At 34.9% G+C, this 15028-nt stretch overlaps 1 protein-coding gene across 13 annotated transcripts in view; it reads right to left on the reverse strand.

Moving 5' to 3' along the window:
• Positions 1–15028, reverse strand: part of SCAPER (S-phase cyclin A associated protein in the ER) — a 396299-nt gene that overhangs the window by 308574 nt on the left and 72697 nt on the right. For all 13 annotated transcript variants that reach the window (XM_060401720.1, XM_060401719.1, XM_042235193.1 and 10 more), the window contains exons 6-8: positions 14862–14962; positions 11410–11526; positions 7439–7599 (exon numbers count right to left, since the gene is read on the reverse strand). In XM_060401720.1, the coding sequence (XP_060257703.1) occupies positions 7439–7599; positions 11410–11526; positions 14862–14962 (379 nt within the window). The remainder of the gene's footprint in view (positions 1–7438; positions 7600–11409; positions 11527–14861; positions 14963–15028) is intronic.

Below are 15028 nucleotides of genomic sequence, written 5' to 3' on the forward strand. Positions count from 1 at the left end.
AAAAATAAATAAATAAATAAATAAAATAAAAAAGAAGAGCATATCAAAACAGAAACTATAACATAGGTCTGTTAAACACTACAAAATTAGTTGTGGACAAATTACATTTTTAATGAAAACTTCAGTAAAAACTATATTGAAAAATCATTCCCATAAATAAGGATACTTCTTAAAAACAGTAAATCATTATTTAAACTATCAGAGAACTTCTAAATACTTAAAATAATTTCAGAGATGTGCCCAAAGCTCAAAACTATATTTCACACCACTGTTTTTACACTCCAGAATTTTCACAAATGTCATTAATAAAGTAGTATTAAATTCAAGTCAATAAAACCAATAATTTAAAAAGCACTGAGATAATCCTAACCTAACTGCTGTTATCATTTTTATTTAGCACTATATTTAATTCACTAATATTTTGTTTGTGTTCAAGATGAAATGTTGCTTTATTGTAATATCCTTTTAGGTTTTGATATTAAGGTTATAAAATGATCTCTCTCTTATTCCGAGGAAGATTTTCTTTAAGATTGAAGCTATCTTTACCTAAAATCTTTGGAAGACTTCACAAGTGAAGCCATCATGACTTGGAATTTTCTTTATGAAAAAATGTTTCACTATTAACCCACATTCTCTTTTATACTTAAAAGTTCCTTCAAGTTTTTCTAATTCTTGCTATGCAATTTTTGTTACATTTTTCAAGTTATCAATTTCTTCTAAGTTTCTAAATTTAGTGTATAATATTGGTCATAATTTTAATATTTGTGGGATCTCTATCAATGCCCTTGTTTAATTCCTGGTACTAGGCCTTGTCTCCTTTCTTTCTTGCTATTACTAGAAGTCTGTTAATTTTATTAGTCTATCTGAATAATTACATTTTGGCTTTGTTAATTTCTCTGTGTTCTCACCTATAAACCTTTTATTTCCATGTTCCTTGGGTCTAACTTGTTCTTTTCTAATTTCTTGAGATGGACAAAATGTGGATTATAGGTTTTCCTTCTTTGTAGTTGGTATAATTGAGGCTAGAAATTTTCCTCAAAGCATAGCTTTAACCAGACCCAAAGATTTTTAAATGTTCATTTTCTTTCAACTGACATTTTCTAATTTTATCATGACTTCTTCCCTGACGTGTGGACTTTTCAGAAATATATTCCAAAGCTATAAAAATTTGAGAATTGCACAGCTATCTTTTTATAATTAATTTCTAACTTCATTCCACCGTGTTCAGACAGAATGAGTTCAATCATCTAACAGCTGTTGAAACGTTTAATGGCTCAGCATGTCAATTTTGGTAAATGTTCCATGTGTGCTTGAATATGTATTTCAATTTACAGTTAGTTACAGCCGTAAGAAAGTAAGTAGCCTGTATTAAAATTAATCTTCCTGTCAAACACAACTACAAGAGCTAGACAAAATATATAAATGAATTGTTTAAAGGCACTGGAAAGCAACCAATATAGGCAAGATTTGAGGAATTACAATTCCTGAGAATAGAGGCAACAATATGAGATCCACATTCACCCTAGAATTTTCCCTGAAGACTGCTGGAATTCACAGTGCAGGCAAAGTGACTCCTTGTAGAAACCACCAGTCCTATCTAGCTCAGACAGATACTGAGTTCATTGAATCTAAAGCAACTGGGACTTCAAGGAAAAATAATCATGGAGAGCAGGGAACTGAAGAAGAGAAAGCCAAAAGAAATCTGCATTCAATCTTCCCTTAAGAAGTCTGACAACTGCTAAGCTTTGCATATACAAGGCAAGACTCCAAGAAATCCAGAAGAAAACAGCAGCTGGGGTGCTAATGAGCTAAGCAGATACTGTAGCAACTGTACAGTGCTGAGGAAACAAAAGCTGGAATTCAGGAATGAAGTGGTGTTGGCAAACACCCCAGGTTTTCAGTTAAGACCCCAAAAGGAACAAGAAAAAACTAAAACATATCAACTTTAATAAAACCTCAAGGCAAACCCTGACAGGATTAAGGTGCTCTGTTTGTTCTCTTATCGCCATTAAAAAAATACATTTTTAGAAAAAGCCCTTGTAACCTTTAATACACAATGTTAAACATTCAATTAAATATGTGGCATACTAATAAAATAACTGAATAATAAATGAACAACAAAAAACTGAAAATTCCCCAAAAATGTTTTTCAAAGTAATAAATCTATGGATAGTTCAGACATTTTACTTCTCAGACACAAAATTTCTAAATAGCTGTTATTAATATATTCAAAAAATATGGATTAGACATACACAACAGAGGATTAGTGCAATAACTAAAATACATATCAATAAAAAGTTTCCAGACTGAAGCATCGGAATAGAAAAGAGAAAGCATTATTTGTCAGACGTATCAATTACATAAAGCTAACTAATCAAGTTGTTTGATTTTTAAATTTACTGATCTTTATCTATATGTACTATCAGTTGAGATAGTTATGTTAAAATCTCCCGGTATAAATGTAGACTTTCTTCAATTTTTCCTTTCAGTCCTGCCTGGTTTTGCTTTATATGTTTTAAAAATATGTATATACATGTGTATGTCTAAAGCAACTTAGAATTACTTTATCTTTCTGATGAGATGACCCTTTAGTACTGAAAAAAAAAATCTCTCTTTAAAATGCTTCCTGTCTACTCCATTTTGTCTGGTTATTCTAAAAATACTAGTTTTGATTTGAATAGGATATGTATAGAGTATCTTTCATCTTTCTCTTTTTCTTTTGACTTTTCCATGTCTTCATATTGAAGGTATATCTCTTCTAAGTAGAATACAGGTTTACTTTTAATACAGCTTTATAATTTTTGTTTTTAAAATTTAGTATTTAGACCGTTTACATTTAATGTAGGGACTGATACAATTGCATTTACTTCTAATACACTACAATTTGTTTTTTATTTGTCTTATCTGTTTTGTGTTTCTTTTTTCCTCTTCTCTGGTTTTCTTTTGGATTAATCAAAAGGATTATTAGTTGAAAATTCTTTTATTCTTCTTTTTGGCTTTCTTGAGTTCGTAACACATCCTTGACTTATATCTAATACAAATTATTTTGTAACTTCCTAGATAATGCTAGATAATACTAGATAATGTAAACTCCATTTTTCTGCTCCTATCTTTTGAATTATTGTCATAAATTTTCATTCTACATACATGTCAAGCTCCACAAGACATTGTTCCATACAGTCAATACACATTTAATGTTATCTACATGTTTACTCCTTCCAGTGTTCTTCATTCCTTCATGTATTTCTGGGTTTCTATCTGGGATTATTTATGTTCCACCTGAAGAACTCTGCAGCATTTCTTTTAGTATAAGTCTGCTAATTACAAATTCTTTCATTTTTTATTTATCTAGAATCAGCTTTATTTAACCTTCATTTTGAAGGTTATTTTTGCTGGATGCAGAATTCTATCTTGCCAGTTATTTTCTTTCAGCACCTTAGAGATCTCATTCCACTCTCATCTGGCTTTTATCTGCCATGAGTTTACTGCTGCTCCTTTGTAAAGTCTGTTTCTAAAACTCTGATTATTTGCAAAGATTTTCTAGTATTTTTTTTTAGTATTTTTAGTATATTGCATCTAGATGAGATTTATTTTATATTTTTCCTACTTGGAGGTTTACAGCATTTCTTGAATATAAGACTTTATGTCTTTTGCAGTTTGGGAAAATCTTCAGTGAGTATTACCTCCTCAAATGTTGCTTTTGCCCCATTCACTCCATCCCTTCACAGACTCCACTTACATGTGTGCCTCTTATGCTCTTCTCTGCATTCTATTTCTTTTCTCTCCATGATTTAACCTCAGTATTTTCTACTGACTTAGAATTAATTCAATACTAACTCTCTTAAAATTTTAAATCTCTTCTAACATGTGCAACCACGTTAGCTGCTTTAAGAATTTCACTTATCTTTCTGGATTCCTCTCTTACAGAGCACTGTGACCATGAAAAAGTCTGGATTGGTTGCTCCCTAGACATGCACACAGCAAACATCCTGGGATCACCACCACAGAATCATTACCTTTGCCTCTTCTCTGTGCTGGCTTCCCTCTAGTAGCGACAGTGTCGATGAAGTTAAAAAAAAATGTTAGGACCTTGCATGTTTGAAAATGTCTTTAATCTACTCTTACATATAATGGATAATTTGGCTGGACATGGGATTTTAGCTTTCAAATTATCTTCCTCCAGAATTTTGAAGATATTGTTCACTTTTCTTGTAGCTTCTAATAATTCTGCAAAAGTTGATTTTTTTTTATTGATTCAGAATCAATTCTGATTCTTGGTCATTTGTATATAAACTGATTCTTTTCTATTTTTAGAGCCTCTCATCATCTGTATTACTCATAAATTTCCCAACAAATTTTTATGTCACTCTACTTTCATCCATTACATTGGACATCTAATGGATGGCCTTTATGGTTAAAAGCTTATTATCGTCATGTTAAACAAAAGTTTCTTTAATTATTTCATGACTTCTTCCTTTATCTTTCTATAACACATTATTCAAATAGGGGATAGTCTCATTAACTATTTTTATAAAAGAAGACTAACACTTAACATCTTAAAATACTAATCATCTTATTTCCATGAAAGTCTTTGAGTCAGGAATCTGAAGAGTGTTCAGTTTTTGTGGGGGAGGTATAGGAGGGTACTCTTCTCATCTCCACATGGTGTCAGCTAGGGTGATTCAACTGAAATCAGAGAGTTCATGATAGCCTCACCACATTCCTAAAGTTTTGATACTAGTTACTGACTGAGATAGTTCTCCTGGCCACTTTCTCTTCATATGGTCTTTCATTATTCACCAGCCTATCATGGGCTTCTTTACAGGGCAGCTGGCTTCTAACAAGGAGAAAACTGATGCTGCAAGGACTCTTTACCAGCTAGGCTGGGAATTTACTAAACATCACTCTAGATACATTCTATTGATCATATCAAGTCACAGGACCAACCAAAGACTTATGGGGAGAAAAACAGAGTCTACTGCTTGACGGTGGGAGTGGCATGCATGCACGTGGGTGAGAGAAACTGCCCAGACCCACTGTCACAACAGTCTGCCACGATTCACAGCCAGCTTCCAACTGCCAAAGTCTTCCAGGACTACCAGACATTCATCCAATTACAGAATTGGCCTCAAAGACCAGTATCTCGTGATCTATACCAGATCTGGATGAGTTACTCAGGTGTGGGTTCTCTTGATCTGGAAACCTCACAGTTCAGTAGGAGGAGAGGGTTTGAAGAGGAAGAAAGATTGAGGCGTCTTAACATTATGAATAGTCTTTCACTTAACGTCTTTATTTTCAATATAATACTCCCATCTTTCAATGTAGCTGGTATCCCTCAGGTCAAATACTATCTTTTGTACCTTCTCAAGAGAATGAACCTCCAATATTTTGCAGGGTGAGTGAGATACATCTACTCTCATCCTACTATTCAGAGTAATGAAGAATTGAGGAAGATTCAAGATTTTCTTCTTAACTTATAACCTCTATCTATACTCTCACTTCCAAAGATACCTGCTCACACCAATTTTTGATCTTTTGGAAGTTATGTGGAGCAAATTGGATTGCTTGACACAACAGTTGTGCCTACTCTCAGAGCTGAGGATTCAGCTAGCTTACTCAAATGTCACCACTGGTCTTTCTACTTTCCAACTTTTCAAATTTTGCTCGTATCATCTCTTCTCCTGTCTCTTTTTCTTTAAGTCCTTCCATATCATTTCAGTTGAGTTTGGGGAAAGAGTAAGGTAACTGTGCTCACTTTGTCATCTTTAACAGAAATCAATTTTATAGCATATTATTAAAAACTCAAGTATTATAGCTACTGCAGTTATAAATTAAACTTAAGTTATACACCATAATTCAGTGCACAGTTCAGTTGCTCAGGTCTAACTCTGCAACCACAGGAACTGCAGCACGATCAGGCTTCCCTGTCCATCACCAACTCTTGGAGCTTGCTCACAGTGCACAACAGTGCATCAAAACCCCGAAATGGAAAACTAAAGTGGTCAAAAACAAAATTCCCTGGTACATTAACAATATTATTTTTCAGTTTAGTCATAATTAAGATCAACCATTCCACTTCAACCAAATGGGTCACACTCATAAATACTGCTTTAAACAAAACTATAATACATCTGTAACATCTTACAGAAAAACCCAAATGAACATTTTGGCCAACCCAATATAATTCCTTGTAGTTTTGATTTTTTAATACATTTCTCTTAGACTCTTTCAAGATACAGACACTAAGCTTTATGATTATACATTTTCCGACCTTTTCCTAAGAAATAACTCATACCTACTTTCAATCTTCTACTTTCTCAATAGAGAAAGCACAGGCAATATAGTCTATAAAAGTAAGGCATATATTTGAAACAAGCCAATACATCTTACTGAGACCAAAATGGAAAAAAACAACATAATATCAGTAATGAAGATGTTGCATTACCTTTGTTATATCCAATAAAACATTTATGAACCAAAAAGCTCCAAACAGATCTTTCATCACAGAGCAAAGAAAGCAGTATTCTCAAGTTGTCTCTAAGTCACAATACAAATTCATTATTTCTTACTATAACTCTGAAATCCAAGTCTCTAAAAATATATTTTAAAAAATCTACCCTGGGGCTTCCCTGCTGGTCCAGTGGTTAAGAATCCACCTTGCAATGCAGGGGCCACGGGTTCAATCCCTGGTCCAGAAAGATTCCACATGCTGTGAAGCAACTAAGCCCACGGGCCACAAGTACTGAGCACATGGGTCACAACTACTGAAGCCCGTGCACCCCAGTGCCTGTGCTCTGCAACGAGAGAAGTCACCTCAATGAGAAGCCTGCACATCACAATGAAGAGTAGCCCCCCAACTGGCCACGACTAGAGAAAGCCCACATACAGCAATGAAGACCTAATACAGCTGAACATTTTTAAAAATCCACCCTGAATTCATGTAGAAAATCCCTATGGAATACATAAAGATGGGTCTTTAGAATAATGGCCCTTCTATTTATTTTTGATCTTTATTTATTCTGATGGTATGGAAAACAGATAAATGAGTAAAGATAAACAGGATATTATTTCAGTATTTAAATTATTAATGAAATGCATTTAAATAGTATTTAAATATTAATGAAGTACTGGCATGATATTTTAAAGTAGAGGATGAACTATATTTCTTTTCTACTTTAAGTCAAAAGAGTTATAAAGGATCTTAATAAATGAATTGACAAAAGACATCATTCTCAAACTTGAGACTAGAACGATCTTCCTAAGTTTTCATATAGTTTTTAAGATTATTTTATGATTTTAACTAAGGCAAATTAACATCACAGAAATGATGCACCCAGATAAATATATAATGCTACTATGACCAATTTCAAATAAAATAAATAGATCCACGTAAATCCACTTGTCTACTGCATAGAAAGGTTGATTCAAAACCACTTGCCATTTCTGCGGGAAGGCTTCTGCACTGCCACTGGTGGGCAAGACGGGGCAGGTGCTACCTCTGAAGAAGCAGTAGAGCCTGTATGATGGGCCTTTACCTTGTCAGCCCAACTGACCCCTGTGGGAGCCAGACGCGGGGCAGCCACTGTGCCAGACGAACCCCTATGGAGAAAAGTACTGAATTTAATAAATCAAATATACGTTAAAAATTTTAATATATACTTAATATATTTAAATTTTAAATGAATTATATGTGTGAATGTATATCCACACATACAGGATAACATACTATCATAGAAACTTAAGGCAAATATAGTCATAAATATCCTGGACTAATACTTCATTGGTTCAGCATAACATATAGTATGGGAACAAACATAAAAGCTGTCACTAGTTCAGTTTAAAAGAAAATCTCAGTGAAATGGAGAATCATAAAAAATATGCACATATACCTGCACATATACCCTTAACTTTTTATTTTCATTTAAAACTCTTATCTATTAATAATATAAATGTCCATTAATTTGACCATATATCAACACAGGCACTATTAAAACAGGGTTTTTCACGTGTATTATTTCTTACATGAACCTCAAGTATGATGCCTCATTGACAATGTCCAATTTTGGGTTTTTTTTAATGGAGTGATAATTTAGTGACACCTATTAAATAAGAACACAATTCTTCTCAACTTTAATAACCTCTCCAAGCTTTTATAGTTGTCCTATCCACTTCTCATTTGACAGCAAAACTTTAACAGTTCACTTTATCAAAGCTTCCCAAACTCATCCTAGTTTTCACAGAAACAATGACTCATTTTACATCCATATTTTAGTGGTTTACTTAATATTTAAGTTATGAGTTAAAATACAGACAACTTAAATAAACAAGTTTGGTAACTAACTGCAGAGTCTAAAGCATTTAACTCAACCAGTAAGAAGAGAAGTGAGCATATATACTAAAGTCAGCCTATAAGCCACAGTTTTTCAGCATGCTTTATTATCATTTTATGATGATAATAAAGGGTGTCAATTAATTCAATGATACAACACATGAAGATCAATATGAGAACTTTATTATGCATGCATTAAAGACTTTCAGTGTTAAAATAAGCCATGCACCATATAAGACTCTCTGCACTACAGACCAATGGAATGCATTATAGGGGAATTTCTCTTAAAATGGTGTTTGAATATACAAACATTTGCTTTTATTTGCTTATATATATTTCCCCAACTCCATTAAAGTTCAATTATTATAAGCCTCCAAAGTCTATCAACCTTCACCTAGGGCAATACTATCTAATAATCTCATTTAAGGCACAAAAAATTGATTCTACTGAATAACACTTAATGAGCTCTTACTAAGGGCTGAGTACAATGCTAGGTGCTTGGGATACAGAAAATATGACAAACATCTTGCCTTAAAGAAGGTCATAGTGTAAGAGCAAAAAATAAACATTAAAAACTTTAACGCACTGAAAATCTAATAATAATATACACATATGCAAGGCCCAGCAGTAACAGGAGATGAAACTGACCATGGACATGGAGACAGGAGCAATGAGAAGCCACGGAAGAAAGGGTAAGTTTTAACCGAACAAAGATAACTGACCAAGCAAACTACTTACTGACCCTGACACTACAAACGTTAAGACTCACTCTAAAGAACTAGAGTCCAAACAGATATTTATTTTTAAAAGAGAATTTTGCTATGGAAATTTAAGGAAAACAACAGTGATAACTTCCACGAACAACATCATAGCTGCCAGAGGTATCAACAGCATTTTGGGCAAACAGGGGCTAACTTCAAAGGCAAAGATGGAGAATGAGAAGTCCATGGGGGGCTTTGAAAAGTTCTAATACATTCTTGGAAATCAAGAAGACCACACACATGTGCCGGGTTGTGTGCAAACTCAGGAAAGGTCTGAAACAGCCCTAATCTCTCACCTCTGACTGCCCTTGAGGCTCTGAGGAAGCAAGAATTGAGAGCAAAGTTAGAATTGTAAACTCCAGAGCACTGAAGAGATGGTGATCACACATAAAACTAGAAAAGAGCTAGGAGATTTAATGGTTCAAGGCATTTAAGGAAATCTCTGTCAAATCATTAGCTGACAACTAAGATAACTAAGAAGAGACTTCAGTGACTACAATAACAAAGAACATAGACTTCAGAAGACTAGTTCAAGAAAGTCACTATAACAAACAAATAGTAGCAAAACCACCACCACTAAATAGTGACAACAAATCCTGGAAAGTGTAGCAATCTGATCTCCAGAGCTATCACACTATACTACTTAAAATATCCGATTTTTAACAAAAGCCATAAGACATGCAAAGAAACAGGAAAGTATAGCCTACTCATGGACACACAAAAGAAAAGCAACCAAAACAAGCCCTGAAGGAAGCTTGAACGTTGGACTTACTAGACAAAGACTTTAAATGAGCTATTATAAATATGTTCAAAGAATATTTAAGAACAAAACACAACCACATCTAAAAATAAAGTATGAGAAAAATGTTTCACCAAATACAGGGTATCAATAAAAATTAAATCAAATATGAAAAATAATCACAGAGCCTTTCCTAGTGGTCCAGTGGCTAAGATTTTGTGCTCCCAATTCACAGGGCTCAGGTTTGATCCCTGGTCAAGGAAGTAGACTCCAAACGCCACAACTGAAGATCCCACATGCCACAATGAAGACTGAAGATCCCACATGCTGCAACGAAGACCTGTTGCAGTCAAATACATAAACAAATAAATACTTTAAAAGAATTACATAGGTGTTCTGGAGTTGAAAAGTACAATAATGAAAATGAAAAATTCACCAGAGGGGCTCAACAGCAGAATTAAGCTTTCAAAATAAAGAATTAGCAAATTTAAAAAGAGGTAAATTGAGACTATCTAACCCCAAAAACAGAAAGAAAAATGAATGCAGAAATTTGAACAGAATCTCGAAGACTGTGGAACACCATCATGAGTAACACAATCCCAGTATGAGTGGGATTTCCAGAGGAGAGGAGAGAGAAAAACGGACAGAAAGGGTATTGGTAGAAATAATGGACAAAAACTTACCAAATTTGATGAAAAACATTTATCTACAAATCTAAAAAAGTTCTAGAAACTCCACACCTAAGTACATCATAATCAAACTATTGAAAACAAAAGACAAAGAGAGAATCTTGAGAGCACCAAGAGAGAACTGAGGTATCTTATGAAAGAGTAACACCTTATATCTCATCAGAAGCCATGGAAGCCAGCAGGCAGTGAGAGGACATAGTCAAAGTGCTAAAACAGAAACACTCTCAATCAAGAATTCTATGTACAGCAAAACTATCCTTCAGAAACCTGAAAGATAAACTAAGATATTCTCAGATAAACAAAACCTGAGAAAAACTTCTACCAGCAGACCTGCCTAGTAAGATATATTAAAGACAGCTCCAGTTGAATGATAGGCCACTACACAGTAACCTGAATCCACATGAAGAGATAAAGAGAACCACCAAAAGTAAATAACTACGTAGGTAAATACAAAATACAACACAAACTTATTTCTTCTTATAACTCTTTTCTTCTCTTACGTGATATAAAAGACAACTTCATAAAATAGTAATTATAAAACTGCTGATAAGATTATAATGTATAAAGATATATTACTATCCATATGGCATATAATACAGTTTATGATATATTTAGGTCATCTGTTGTGAAACTGACAATTCATGCTACTAATCATTTAGCATGAAATACATTTCTGAGTTTTAACTTTGGGCTTCCGTTTGAACATAAAATACTTCCTAAAAGTTAAAATTTTACTCTCCTGGATTTTAACTTTCTATTCAAACATAAACAAAAACATATACAAGGATATATTTATAGTGAAATGCAAGTTTTATAATACAAGTATATTGTCCACAAAAAATTTATTTACTATAATGTAAGCTTTAGTAGCCTTTTTTGAGTTCATCTCACCCAAAATTTAAGCTTCTTCGAGCATTTGATGTTACATTTATTCTATCTGTTGATGGACTTGGAATCACATGACGTCCTGGGGACATCTTCTTTACTTCCCATGCCAACGAAGTTGGTCTGCCAATTCAAGACACACAGAAGATTAAAAGAGAAAAGAGGCAGTGGCAGTGGTGGTGGTGGTAGGGTAATCTCATCTTTTCTCTTTGTTGTTAAGTGCATGAAAACATAAGCAGATCACAACTTTTCCTTGGTACACTGTCTATCAGAAAGTTATTTACCATATTACCAGTAAATAATTCCAGATGATGCATTATCCAGGATTTTCCATCCACTATAGCAGGTTATGGGGTTACAAAGACATGACATAAACTACTTATATTTTAAAAGCTTCCATACACCCAGCTAAAAACACATTAAAAAGGCAATGGTACTAATTTTGGCTACTTGTATCCAGTAGTGTTGGAGAGTTAAGAGTGTAGGGCAGAGATCAAGACAGACAGACAGTGCTGAGGGTTAAACTGAAGAATACACATTCATCCTCTACCTCACCCACAAGAGCAACATCATAAACATTTCACTGTTCTTTGCTAGAAAAGCTACCTATTCCTCCTCCTTCACTGGCCCCACACCAATCAGTTGATAGGATGCATAATCTCTACTTGAAAAAACTTTCCCCAAGCAGTATCTTCTCTACCCTATGCCCTCAATCAGACCTCCATAACTCTCCGAATCTCCTAGCCTCTTACACTTTATTCAATCTAGTGACTGTGATTTTTTTCTCTCATTAAAAAATGATACTAATTACTGGAAAACAAGAAAATTCATATAGATGTTTATCCAAATAAAATCTAAAGCTTTTGATAATTTATTGCCAAATCATATGGCAAATAAAATTTGATGCGAGAGATGATGAATGAAAGATGGATAATGCCACCTACAGGCAATTAAAGGTTGCTTTTTATATCTGTGAGCTGCCTCAAGAGGCAAAGAGAAGAAATGCTGGGAAGTTCTTAAGGTAAAAAAAGTTGCCTCAGGGATTTCTCTGGTGGTCCAGTTGTTAAGAATCTGACTTACAATGCAGAGGACATGGGTTCTATCCCTTATCAGGGAATTGAGATCTCACATGCCTAGAGCTCTGTGTCACAACTACTGAAGTCCACACGCTCTGGGGCCCACACCTTGCAACTGGAGAGTCTACGTGCCACAATGAAAGATCCTGCATGCTGCAACTAAGACCCACTGCGGCCAAATAAATAAAATGTATTTTTTTAAAGTGTTGCCTCAGGTATATTTTTGAACCATGATGCCTGGATAGGCATAGCTGTTAAGCTTGGAGTTCGCCTCAGAATCTTTCTCAATACAATCTTCAACATAGCCACTGCTAGCCTGGAGTTTGCAAGCAAGAAAAAAAAACTAGTTAACTTCTATAATGCATTGACACTTATATTACAGACCTTTTTTGGATACAAGGAACAGAAACTTCATTAAGCTAAATAAAAAAGAAAATAAAGATTTATAGCAAGGATATAAACTTAACAAGGATAAGGACATCCTCAAGGTGGCTCATGAGGATTAGGTATGGAAGAGGCAGGCTTTAAAGCAACACTCTCAAACTCTGAAAGACCAGATGATTTCCCTAATTTCTGCCCTCTCTGTACATCTTTTCTGTTTTCTCTGAATCTGATTTCCTCTGCTTATCTTTTCAAGGGCAATACAGTCACCAACTCCAAATCAGCATGATGATCTGGTTCAGCCCCACTAAAGAATGTATCCCTCACTCCCACCCGATCTAATCACCTATTATCCAGGGGTAAAGGTGAAACTGCTTATTGCAAAGACAACCAGTTTCCTTGAATTTGGTTTCCTGGGAACCAAGACTTCCTGGATTTGTCCCTTGGGATTCCTTCATTCTCTTGGTTTCCCCCTGGGGTTGACAGACTAGGACGGGATAAAAGATGCCTTCTCAACAGGACAGCTCCACTCACTGAGACTGAACCAAGGTTAAATCCAAGGAAAAGAGCCTAGGCCTGTTTTCTCCGGGTAAAAGTGCATCACTGTAGCTTCATGTGAACTGACCCACTTTACAAAAGTTCAGGCTTCACTTATAAGTCTAAACTAAATAGCAAATTGTTCTTTTGCCTGTGCACATAACCAAAATACTAAATACAGTTGGATTATCCGTCTCTGGAATATGTCTCGGCTCTCCCTACCGCCTTTCCTCGAGCCTGAGTAGCCAGAATCTAATCTATAAACTATACTGCTGAATCGCAACCTTCCCACACTACAGTCAGAAAGATCTTTAAAAAAAAAAAAAAAAGTCTGATATGTAATTTCCTTACTTAAAAACCTTTATGGCCCAAAATAAGCACTAAAGTTTTTATCACGTCTACAAAGTCCTACATAATCTGGTCTCAGCCTACCTCTCTAGGTTCATCTCATGCTATTCTTTCCCTGTTCTATTCACTCCAGCCCTGCTAAACTCTGAACTCCTGGACTATTCTGTGCTCTCCTGCACCTCCAGGATATCCTATACTGTCACCTCTACCTGGGATTACGTTTTTCTTTTCTCCTTGTCAAGCTAACTGCTTCTTGGTATTTCTGCCTCACTGAAATATAAGCTCCTTGGGGGAAATCCTCCTGGGCTTAACAAACTGGTTGATGGTACCTTTTATTATACTCGCAAAGTATAGTATGTTTCTTTGGGATGACTCTTTGTACACGGGTAAGTATTTAACCTCAGTGTTTCCTGTCAATGCACTGTGCACTTCATGAGGGCAGGACTGCGTCTGTTTTTCTTCATCACAAGAGTCCCAGAGCCTGGCACTGGGACCAATTCCAGATGAAGGTGTGCTGTGTGCAGCTCCCCAGAGTGGTGATTCCAAATGAAGGTTTCTAAAACAGCTCTGATCTTTCATTATTCCCCTAATCTCATCAATTTTCCTCACTGCCTACTACCTTAAGAAGAAATACTATACTTTTCCCTACTTTACTGTCACTTCGTATGCACTCTGAACTTCTATAGCTGTCCTTAATCCCTTCATTTGAAAGGCCAATTTTATTAAAATCCATCACATTTTTTAAACACTTCTACAACCTCCTCAAAATCTTTCCTGATCTATTCCCCAAAGGAGATATGACTCTGTCCTCTGAACACCTTTAATATTGACAATTTTTTCACAGTAATCAGTTCTATTTTATCCCACCCTTAGACTACAAATTCATGAAAGCAGTAAGTGTATCTTACTCAGCAGTTACATTTCTGTACAAGATAACAAGTGCCTTGCACTAGTAGGTATCCAATAAAATACTTGTTACTGAACTTGAGAAATGCAGCTCCCAACTTTTAGATTTAGACAAGTTTCCAGTTAAGCTGAGGTCAAGTTCATTGTCAATTTTAATAAATGCTTTAGAATCTGACAGCTGCTATAAATATAAAGACCAGAATTCATTACCTGCTTTGAGCATCTGTCTTCTCTAGCTTTTCCTGAAGTTGAATCCAGTCAATTAATGCTTTGAAATCTCTTACATAGTTATCCAGCATCATCAGCACCTCCTAATTCAATACAGACAACAAATATTAGATTCCATTCTGAAACTAAAGAGCTTCAAGAAAAAAAAT

Source organism: Ovis aries, chromosome 18, assembly GCF_016772045.2.
Source record: "Ovis aries strain OAR_USU_Benz2616 breed Rambouillet chromosome 18, ARS-UI_Ramb_v3.0, whole genome shotgun sequence".
In the NCBI taxonomy this organism is placed as follows: domain Eukaryota; kingdom Metazoa; phylum Chordata; class Mammalia; order Artiodactyla; family Bovidae; genus Ovis; species Ovis aries.